General features: G+C 43.0%; 1 protein-coding gene across 5 annotated transcripts; it reads left to right on the plus strand.

The window, feature by feature from the left end:
* The first annotated feature begins 2,196 nt into the window (after window positions 1–2,196).
* Window positions 2,197–10,189, plus strand: c7h2orf42 (chromosome 7 C2orf42 homolog). 5 transcript variants are annotated; one of them, XM_085168902.1, is made up of 9 exons: window positions 2,197–2,548; window positions 2,823–3,886; window positions 4,736–4,855; window positions 4,991–5,101; window positions 5,366–5,470; window positions 6,874–6,981; window positions 7,647–7,747; window positions 7,891–8,053; window positions 8,143–10,189. In XM_085168902.1, the coding sequence occupies exons 2-9, from the start codon at window positions 2,854–2,856 to the stop codon at window positions 8,376–8,378; spliced, it is 1,977 nt and encodes a 658-aa protein (XP_085025028.1). In that variant the 5' UTR covers window positions 2,197–2,548; window positions 2,823–2,853; the 3' UTR covers window positions 8,379–10,189. The 5 variants fall into 5 exon arrangements, with proteins under 5 accessions (XP_085025028.1, XP_085025025.1, XP_085025026.1 ...); XM_085168899.1 differs by having other exon boundaries at window positions 4,736–5,101; window positions 8,143–10,187; XM_085168903.1 differs by lacking the exon at window positions 4,991–5,101 and having other exon boundaries at window positions 2,198–2,548; window positions 8,143–10,188.
* Window positions 10,190–11,639: the final 1,450 nt, after the last annotated feature.

The raw sequence follows: 11,639 nt of genomic DNA on the forward strand, positions 1-11,639 counted from the left end.
GGTGACAGAGGTCAAAAGAGAATGGTCAGACTGCTCTGAGCTGACAGGAGGGCAACAATACCTCAAATAACCCCATGTTACAATCAAGGTTTGCAGAAGAACGTATCTGAATTTGCAACAGAGTCTTGGAAGTATATGGATTACAGCAGCAGAAGACCACACCATGTGCCACTCCCGTCAGCTAACAAACTGAGGCTATAATTTTCACAGGCTCACCAAAACTGTTTCTAGTATTTTTGCTGATCATGTCCATCGCTTCAACATCACAATGTAGGCCTATCTTCTGATGGTAGCTTCAAGCAGGATGGTGCACCATGTCAAGCTCAAATCATCTCAAACTGGTTTCTCTAATGTGACAATGAGTTCACTGTATTTACACAGCCTCCACAGTCACCAGATCTCAGTCCAATACAATCCACCCAAAAGGTATCCGCAGCGCTTCATTTGTTCCACATTTTGTTGTGTTACATATTTATTCCAAAATGGATCAAATTAAATTTTCACCACGTTCTACACATACCATACAATGGCAAAGTGAAACATGTTTGCTTGAAATTCTTTCAAATTTATTAAAAATTGCCCAAATAAAATAAAACAAAAAACAGGCAGCCTAACAAGTCTATTAAAGGATGATGCTATAAGTTTGGCACACCTATTTTTGGGCAGTTTCTCCCAATCTTTATTGCAGAACATTTTGAGCTCCATCAGGTTGGATGTTGAGCCATCTTCAGATCTCTCCAGAGATGTTTAATCAGGTTCAGGTTTGGGCTCTGGTGGGTTCACTCAAGTTCATTCACAGTGATCAGGAATCCACACTTTTGTTATCTTGACTGTGTGATTAAGGTTGTTATTCTGTTAGAAGATGAACCTTCACCTCTGCACCGGAGTAGTTTATCATCAAGGATGTCTCTGTACATTGCAGCTGTCATCTACGTTTCCCACAACCCCAACTAGTATCCCAATTAATTCCTGCTGACAAAAAACATCCCCACACCCTGATGCTACTGCCACCATGCTTCACTGTAGGGATGGAATTGACCAGGTGATGAGTGGTGCCTGGTTCACTCCAGACATGATGCTTGGCATTCAGGCCAAAGAGTGCAATCTGTGTTTCATCAGACTGGAGAATTTTGTTTCTCATCTGAGAGCACTTCAGGTATCTTTTGTTGAACTCCAGATGAACGATCATGTGCCTTTTACTAAGCAGTCACTTCAGAAATGTTTCTGTACTATTCCCCAGATCTGTGCCTCAATACAGTCCTGTCTCAGAGGTTTACAGACAATTCTTTAGATTTCATGTCTTCTTTTGTGCTCTGTCATGCACTGTCAACTATGGGATCTTATATAGATACACAACACGTGTATGAGCGAGCTTTGTTTACCAACGACCCTGTTGCTGGTTCACTGTTCCTTGGAGCCCTTTTGATACATACTGACCACTGCAGACCGGGAATACGCCACGAGAGTTGCAGTTTTTAAGACGTTCTAACCCAGTCGTCTACAGTCATCACAATTTGGCCCTTGTCAAACTCGCAAGATCCTGACACTTGCCCATTTCAGTAGCTGGGACCACATCCTCAGTAACGATGGGCGATGAGGAAGTATGAACTGGTGCTGTGGTTTGGGGAAGGCCTTGAAGGGGACTGGCAATGGCTCCTGGGCCGGGCAGATCCCCATGTACTAATGAGAAGTGAATGAAGAAAAGGATGAAAATGAGAACAGCAGGTATTGGTGAAGGGGAGCTTTTATAGCCTGAGCCCAGAGGGGGGTGAAGGAGGAGTGGTCCCGCTCCTGAAATTCAGATGATATCTCCACTTTTTTCTGCTTATAGCCCATAAAAATTTGAGGACAAAAAGTTCACTTGCTCTCTAATAATGAATGAATACATAATCAGTCTTATTCACCTCACCTGTCAGTGGTCATAATGTAACGCCTGATCAGTGTACATTTGCACTCATCCCTATGGGCAATTTTGAATCCGCAATTTACCAAATCCCACTAACTGCAATCCACATGGGAAACACATGTAAACTCCTTTGGCTTTTTTGTCAGACCAATTAAAAAACGAACTAACTACACACACACACACACACACACACACACACACACACATATATATATATATATATATATATATATATATATATATGAAAGCTATACAACAAAATAAAATATACGTTAAAACACACACTTGCTATATATTTTTAAGTGGACTTTAATAAATATTTGGCGCCCTTTAATTTCATGTGAAAACCAACATGATCAAGAAAACAACTTAAAAAGCCTCATCAACACAAGCGTCACAGCCAGTTCAAAATAACTACAGCCCCCATGAGCCAATGTTCCTGAGGCCGTCCCCTCCTAGAGCCCTGAGCTCTAGTCAACCGCTCTGTCCCCGCCTTTCTACACCACGTGATCGTCTCCGGCCAATAGGGAGTGTCGTTACAGGCGCAATGCGGGTGTCGGGATGTAAGGAGCAATGGCGACGGTCGAGGCGGTTTTGGAGGTTTGAGTTGAGCTGGATTTGACCAAAAGAGGCAGATTATAGGTAGTTTGGACATTCACACACGTAAAGACCATATGTAAGATAGGAGGTTTGTTTATAGAGAGGTGCTGTAGCGGTTAAACAGAAATATGATAAAGCACTTTAAAAAAGCAATGAAACGATAGTAGAATGAATAAGGCTGAGTGTTATTTCAATTAAAGTTTCATACTATTATAAATCAAAAATAGACTGTTTTACTGGTAACATTTAGTCACAGCTCCCTTTATTCTTAATGCACGTGTACATTTTATTTTCCCTCTTTTTAAATTTTTTTAAGGTTTGAATCCCTTCATGTCCTCCTAAAAACAATGGAAACTGAAGTTTGCTCCTTTTCAAGCGTCCTGTCAACCCCCACTCCACAGACTCTAACCAGTCAGGCCAACCTGGCAGCAAAACAGAGAGACAGCAGAAAGTCCTCAGCCGCAACTCCTGCCTTCCTCTCCAACCTGGGAAGGGCCACCCTGCGGGGTATTCGCAAGTGTCCTCAGTGTGGGGTCTACAACGGCACCCGTGGGCTCAGCTGCAAGAACAAGGCCTGTGGGGTGTCCCTCCGGAATGCTTCATCCACGGGCAGAAGCAGCAGGAAATGTGCTGTGGAGGTGGTTAAAGTTATAATCGACAGTGAGGTGAGAGGTGGGAAAGAGCAGGAGGGACAAGGGGTCCTGGGCAGTGGCTCAGGCGGAGGTGTGCAGGTGTTCTCGGTATGTCACAGGGGAAGAGGGGTCACAGGCACACAGTGTGGCTTTGTGGAACTCGTTCCCACGGATACTGCGATCGCCACTGGAGATGGCCCCACCCTGCTCACCCGCATCAACCTGGGCCGCTGCTTTTTGCCTTCCTGCAAACAGGGCCAAAGATCGAATCAGGGCGAGTCCCCTGCAGCCAAACAGTCCTCCGAGAGCCTCTGTGTCCACATCAAACAAGCCATAGAGTGTCGCAGCCGTGCCACCCCACTGACGTTCAAAAGTTCAGTCCTGCAGGGTTTGAAGGCCTCAGATCAAGTCAAAGAAGAGCTGTGGCGGCTGGCCACGGAGTCTCCGGGGCCCCTGGTGCAGCGCGTTTCTAAAGACACGCTGGTGGTGAAGTGTCACACGGACTCACACCATCCACTGGGGCTGCTGCATCTGACTGTAGGCGCAGGGGGGGCGTCATCAGAGGCTTTGAAGAGCGAGAGAAGCATTTTTCACTGTGCCTGCCAGGTTAACACGAGAAGCTCTCAGCCGCCTCCCAGCTCTTTCACTTTGCAGCCCTGCCTTCACTTCTTTGCCTGCGTGTGTGCATTTGCAAGCGACGAGAAGCTGGCCTCAGAGTTTTCAGCTTTCCTCAACTACGCCTCCAGCGGTACGGCAACCCAGCTGATTTCAACCAGTTTCGAAAGAACCTGGCAGTAGACTGGGATTACATTAGTACTCAAGTGTTGTCAGACAAGAGTACTGAATCCAGTCTCTTTATTTGTGAAACTTCTCAACAAGCAAAAAGATACATACATACATACATTAGTGATAATAACCTGTCATTTTGTAGGGCTGCAGAGGAATACTGTTAAAAAAAAACAGCAATTGAATGTACATGCACATGATGTTTACTAAGAGACTTGGCGAAAATCAGAGTTACACATTTTTTCTCTGACCTGTAGTGGGTTTTTTTTTTTTTTTTTTAAATCAATTCTGATCGTTTTGGTGTGAGTTGCCCTGAGCTGTGGGTATGTCTGCCTTTCTTGAATGCAATGAAACCAGAAGGCTCGACTTGTAGTACTGAAGAAATATCCATATATTTCAGTTGTTCGGAAGTACACCTGTTCAACTGCTCTATAACACAAACTATCTGATCAGGCAATCATATGGCAGTGACTCAGCGAAGGTGACTTGATGACATTCAAACTGGGCATCAGAATGGGAGAAGACTTTGAGCATGGCATAGTTGTGTCACTCTATCACAAGAAAAAGCTCTTCATTGTGCTTTTTTTCCCCAAGATCCATTTAACCTAAACATAGTCAAGAGAAAGCAGATGTCTCTACAGCCGATATCTCCAAGACTGGGTTTCTAACACCAAAACAATCTAGATGTATAAAAAACACCACAGACCAGCTTACGGCTTTACTCCTGGCCACAAATGCAGCTCAGCCAACTGTTCCTTCATGCTTGATCACATGTCTTAGCATGTCCCTCTCCTTGTGGTTTTCCTTTCAGGCTTGCAGCAAAAAGTTTTGGGTAGAACAATCAGTCCCTGTGAGAAACCTCTGCAGCAGGCTGAACCCGTCGGCTCTCATCCCAGAGCCAAGAAGGTTCACCTGGATGAATCTGTCTCTGGTGGTTTGATCGTAATTCTTTCTGAAAAACTGAGCACAAATCATTGTGCTCATCGATGTTGCTCTAAATCTGCTGTTGTCCTCACTTCTCTTCCTGTCTTATCTTTCTCTGTCATTTCCTGCTGCCTCTGTGAAGCCCTCTCAGTGGCTTCTCTCTCTGGGGTGGGGAAGGAGGGAGCGTCGGCCTCTTGCCCAAGGAAAGCTGGTCACAGGAGAGCCCCTGGTGCTGGTGGGCCGAAGGCTCCAGGTGCTACCTCCTTGCCTTGTCTCACCACTGGAGCCTTTCCCCCTCTCTTGTGTGTGTCTGTTAAAGAACCTTACATCTCCTCAGACGTCTCTCTCTGTGGTTGTCATTTCATCTATCTAATCTTGCAGGACTTACCCTGATCCACTGTTCAAAAAGAACACAGAAGATATTATAACAGTTGTAGCATATTCTAACATTTAGTTCAGGAAAATGTCTGGATTCTTTCTTAATCTGATTTGAAGACTAAATATTTGTATGTCTCAGGGAGCACTCAGGCCGTGGATGAGCATACGGTGACGATGGGCTTCCATCAGTGGCTGGCGAGTGTCACAGAGAGGATCCACCTGGCCATGCACTACCAGTGTGATGGTAAAGTTGAAACAACGATTCAAATGAAAGTATTTTCAACAAATTAGACCATGAAATCTTGCGTCTTTGAGAGTAGTGTCACCTGTCTCCGGTGGTACAATGGAGACTTTTACATAGAAAATATCCTCATGTTTGACATCATACCGAGCCACGAGTAGAAAAAAGTTCTTGAAACATAGTGTTTGGAGCAGACTGAAGCCTGAGTTTTTGTCTCACAGAGACTTCTTATTCATTTGCTTGTAGAATAGAATGTCTTTATTGTCAGTATGCAGATATACAGTGAGATACAGGTCAGATACAGAGATAGTATCTCATTATATGAAACTTTAGCCAACACTTAATAAACACTTTCACCCTCCTTTCACTTTTTTGACCAATAATTGCGCAGGGTCTTCCATGTTGCTCTTCTGTTGCAGCTGTCACCTTTTTGGTCATAATTCATAAATGTTTTAGTTACTTTACATCCAGTGAAACCATAAATCAGTAAGAAGAAAATCGCTACAACAAAAATGTATTTCCAAGTTATCAACATGAACAACATAACAGATTATTAAAAATTAATGATGCAAAGAACCTTTATTTGGAACGGTTCACTCGTTTAATTGTTAAATATGCTGTACTTGCTGTATTTAACCACCAGGGGGCAGCGCAAACACGCTGTTAACACATTTTAAATCGATGAACTGGGGAGCACACAGTTGTAGTAACAAAACACAAATATTATTCTGCTTTTGATGAAAATATCAGTTTCTAGTTGCTTATTGCAGAGCTGTAAAACAAAATTAAACGATTTAATTAATTTTATGTAATTTAATAATAATGATATATACTTTATTGATCCACGTAGGGAAATTACTCTCTGCATTTCGCCCATTCACTCTATTGAAGCAGTGGGCAGCCAATCCAGCGCCCGGGGAGCAGTGTGTAGGGACGGTACCTTGCTCAGGGGTACCTCAGGGTAGCCATTCAGTGGCCCCCATTTTATTTAATTTATTCAGTGAAAACATACAAACTCTCTACATCGACTATGTTTACATCGACAGTTTAATTCACTATTAGTTATATAGCGCCAAGTCACAACAACAGTCAATTCAAGGCACTTTGGGTAAAGACCCTACAGTAAGAGAGAGAGAGAAAACCCCAACAATCAGATGACTCCCTAATGAGCAAGCATTTGGCGACAGTAGGGAGGAAGAACTTCCTTTTAACAGAGAGAAGAAGTAGAATGGGGGAGGCTCTCCCATTCTACCTTTAAATCTCCTACGAATCACAAGTAAGCTTGCAGTCTGGGGTGATATGGTACTATGGTATGGAACTTGATCACAGTACATGTTTCTGCAACATGACAGGCTTTAAATTTCTCACTGCGCACAGAAAAAAACAGTTTTTTTTTTCCCCATCAGGGAAGCCAGAGCCTCTGGTCTACCACATTCCTCAGGAGTTCTTCAACGCTCTGCAGCAGCGTCTGTCGCTCGGATCCAAGAAGAGGAGACTGCCTAACTTCACAACAGGTGGGAACATATTAGGCTTTAAGTAAGACAGAAATCAGAACCACACAGCTGAGCATCCAGGCGATGCGAGTCTAGCGTTGTGTAGCTCATCCTGGAAAAGAACCAATGAGCTTATCCCAGGTTGAGGTGTCCGTGTGTTCACAGGTCACAAGATTCGCTACTTCAGAACAGAGTGATGTCGGAATTTAGGTGCACACAATTATCATGTAACGGGTCTTTGCCCAAATTGTGCTTAAGATCATAATGATCATTTTACAGGCAGTAACCTGTGAATTGTGATGCAAACTATGTCAGCGACGTTCTGGTTCGTCACCCAGAAAGTACTTGATAATCTTACAAATTACAGCACAATGGCAGATATTAAACTAGTGACTCATGAACCATCGTAACGCAGCCACGCAAAAGCCTTGCAAATTGTTTTAAGTTTCAAGCCAATGGAGGTCATTTTTATCATCTCACAAATCATTAAAGAGAAAAGAAAATACTCAAAAAATGAAAGGCAGTAAGTTTGCCTTCATCGCCTCGTTACTCCTCTTGTAACCCTTTGCAGTAACTGTGAATGTCTCCTGTGAATCTGGGTACTTCCAGCTAAACAAGCCCAGAAATTCGTACTTATGCGATACGTCTCCCTCTCTGTGTCTCTGTCTTATTTGTGTGAATGTCAGCATTTGTGAGAAACGATGGACTTCCTCAGACCTCTTACTCCAAGTACACCTGGCACATCACCAATCTGATGCAGGTCAAACGCATCTTTGACACTCCTGAGGTAAACGCTCGCATCTATAAATTAAAAATAAAATAAAATCACACAGCATTTCTTTCATGAAAGATCTTCATTAGTGTTTTTTTGGCAGACCCCAGACCTCTTCTTACAACTTCAGACCTCTTTCTTCTTGTCTTGCCCAACAGCTGCCGCTGGAGGTCACTCAGAGTTTTGTGAAAAACGCAGACGGTTCGTACTCACATTTTCGCTGCCCCGAGCCTCCGCCTGAGTTGGAATCACTAGAAGGATGCAAGTCAGATCGGCCGCAGGCGATACGACCAATGGAGCTCCGCACCTTCCTCAAAGTTGGTGAGTATCTTATATTTTTTTCTTTAGTTTTTCTTCTTTTACACCTGAAGTCAGCCTGCACAGCCATGTTTACGCTGCTGTTTCTCGAGCAGGAGCAGCAGATCAGAAGGAGGCCTGCCCGTTTGTGATTGACTGGATCCCAGACGTTCTCCCTCGCTGTCACGTGGGAGAGCTCAGGATCAGCTTTGAATTTGGCCACCAACAGAGCGGCCAGCCCGAACACGGCGACAAAACGAGCGCGGCAGAGAAAGGAGGCCGTAATAAGTCAGACTGTCCCCAACACAAACTCACAAACACTGTCGAAATTCTACAGGTCGTTGTCTAAACACAGCATGACATGTGTCTCCTCATGTGTCCCACTCCTATATATATACATATATATATATATCTCCATGTGTTAATAATAGTATTATGAAACGTGTGAAGGAACAAGTGTGTTACACTGTATAATATAGATCAGTAGAAAGCTAGACTGTACTGGAGTTCTCATTTTATTGTGTATTCCTTTATGCAAAAATATTTAAAATACATATTAAAAATCAACAGTTTATTTTTTGAAACAGATTCTGTTTTTTTTTGTTACTTTGTAAAGATAAGAAAAAAGTCCGAGATTGATTGTACAGTAAAAAGTGTGCAAAATAAAATCAGGAAAACAAAGATGCATTTACTGCCCTGTGTGTTCTGCTGTGTTTTCATCTTGGGAAACTCAGAAATGAATTCTTAGGCCTTTTCTTCATGTCCAGATGATCAAATGATTGATGATCTGGTTCTTATATGGAGCTTTAAGCCTGATTCATTCATACAAGTACATTTTTCCTTCACCTTAGCACTTTCTATCTCACATTGACACCCCAGTGAAGGCACTGGAAGTTACTCAAGGTTTAGTGTCTTGCCAAGGATAATTTGGCATGCAGACTGGACCAGCAGAGGGTTGAACCATCAACCTTCTAATTAGTTGAGGACCTACTCCACCTCCTGAGCCACAGCCACATCATTTAGTCACGTGATTAAACTGGTGATTCTCAAATTTAGAAGAACAGGTAAAAACAGAATCATATATAGAAACTTATAATCCAGCATTTGAAAACTAATTATCAGCATATACATTAAAAGAGGCCATTTGTGATCTGATGATCAGAGCTGGTTCTCAGGCAAAGACCGAACCAGAAGGTACACAAGGTCAGGAGAGGGACCAGGGTATGCTGGCCTTTCACAGAGTGGTGTACCTCAGGGTCAAAGCACAAAACTGTCAAACCACAGTTCTGCTGTAATTGTGTGAGGCGCTTGATGGAGGACAGTCAGCAAAAAGGATAAATTGCTGCCATTTAACAAGCTGACTTTCAGCAGTTTGCAAGTCTGGAAAACTGAAGCCAAAGCAAAGCACCTCCCAGCCACTAGAGGGGAACACCTACAGTTGAACAAAGTCTTTTTCTTGTAGAAAACACCCGACTGTTCTGACCTCAGTAAGCGCTTTACTGATAAGTTTAATAAACATCAAATTTATTTAGTCGATTATGCTCATTCTAAGAGTCAGAACTTGACTAAGTAATTAGTGACGTCACAGTGCAGTCCATCTTTTATACCGTCCATGGTTGTTGTCATGCCATCATGCACGCTGGAGAAGATCCAGCCTTTACTGGAAATTCGTACATGCAAGGAGTCAGACCAGGACTTCCAGCCTAATCTAATAACAGCCTCTGTGCTGGGAGGCAGTGCAGTGTTACAGAAGGACAACTTTCAAGGTGTAGACAGCCAGTATTAAATTAGTTTTCTTTTTTAAGAATTTTTTTTTTGTCATACCTACCCTGTCCAACTTTTTCTGGTGACATTTGTGAACATGGCTTGGTTTTCTGGCCGTTCTAATCCACAGTCCAGCTACATGTACATTAACAGGTTCATTGTGCAATATCCAGCTGTAAACTGGATTCCCCCATTATGTAGTTTGGAATTGGAAAATGTGATTAGTATTCCCTGGAGACATCTCCAGTGTATTTCTTTTCTCTATTTGTAGCGTGCAGTTTGGTGAAGATGCTCTCTGAATTTGCATGCTTAGATGTCACAATATCACAGTCAAATTCAGATGACTGCACGAGCGCTTGTGTTCTCATTACAGTGGAAGTCCTGCATTACTTTTCCGGACGAATGTACATAACTGTTACCAGCAGATGGAAGCAGCGTCCTGCTCCTTTACCTACAGCATTTGAGCAAACACATATTGAAGAAGTGTAAAAATGGAGGGGAAATGAATGTAAGAAGTGCCTCGTTTCACTCTGTTCCTCTCAGGAAATGAGTTAATATAGAATAAAATTAGGTGTATAACTGCATTTCATAATTTGGCTTCATCCCTTTTTTCTCCCTTCTGGGCATCACAAAGCGGCGATTACACACTTGCTGTGTGATATATCGCTGGAAACATCACACATGCTTACAAAATGTGTCCAAATGCTCATGAATTAATTAAGATTACAAGTTAATGCCATGAGGACGTAACGCCAAATTATATGCAGCGCTCAGAATAGCAGCTTGCACACTGTGTATCTACATGGTTGGTGTAGGCGTTTAAGAACAGTGCCAGCCCCCGGCCTCGTCGTCCCTCACAGGCCCCCAGGACATCAGTGTGAGTACAGCCTCTGCCTGTGCAGGAGGGGGGTGGAGGGTGGGGTGCAGGTTTCTGCCAGACAGCTCTGAGGAACACATTTAGCTGTTTATGTAGTCTGTCAGTCACAGAGATGGGAGACACATCAATCCTCTCCTGGAAGGAATAGCGAGCACATTGTGACAGAGAGACTTCCTCCATTACCTAAAAGATGTGTTATAGAAAGAGACAGCAAAGGCCTGAGAGGGTGGGAGGGCTCATATGTTGCTGGAAGCCAGAAAAGTTGATTTAAATTTAAAAAGACTAGAGTGGTTTTCAGTAAAATTAATGGTCTTAAAAAAAAAAGCCTCAAGATTGAATGCTAGCAGCATGTCAGTCACTGCACGGTGGCATATGTCAGTTCCACAGTGGTATGTCACAGCTCTTGGATGGCACGCTATACCATACTTTCCAACAGTGTGTGTCACATCAGTATGCAAATTTTATGCCAGTGACATTGTTTCGGGGTGGGTGTTTCTATCTAAGCTCGTCTTTTATCAGAAACACACCAGAGGCTGATACTACAGCTAACCTTTGCTAAAATGTCCATGGTTTCTTTAACTGCTGTAACCAGTCTTTCTAACCAACGAGAGTGGGCTGATCCAATTTAGGGAAGCCATTTGCTAACAAGAAGCAAACCAAGAACATACAGTGGCTTGCAAAAGTATTCGCCCCCCTTGAACTTTCCCACATTTTGTCACATTACAGCCACAAACATGAATCAATTTTATTGGAATTCCACGTGAAAGACCAATACAAAGTGGTGTACACGTGAGAAGTGGAACGAAAATCATACATGATTCCAAACATTTTTTACAAATAAATAACTGAAAAGTGGGGTGTGCATAATTATTCAGCCCCCTGAGTCAATATGTTGTAGAAACACCTTTTGCTGCAATTACATCTGCCAGTCTTTTAGGGTATGTCTCTACCAGCTTTGCACATGTAGAG

The sequence above is a fragment of the Neolamprologus multifasciatus genome, chromosome 7 (assembly GCF_963576455.1).
Source record: "Neolamprologus multifasciatus chromosome 7, fNeoMul1.2, whole genome shotgun sequence".
NCBI classification, from domain to species: domain Eukaryota; kingdom Metazoa; phylum Chordata; class Actinopteri; order Cichliformes; family Cichlidae; genus Neolamprologus; species Neolamprologus multifasciatus.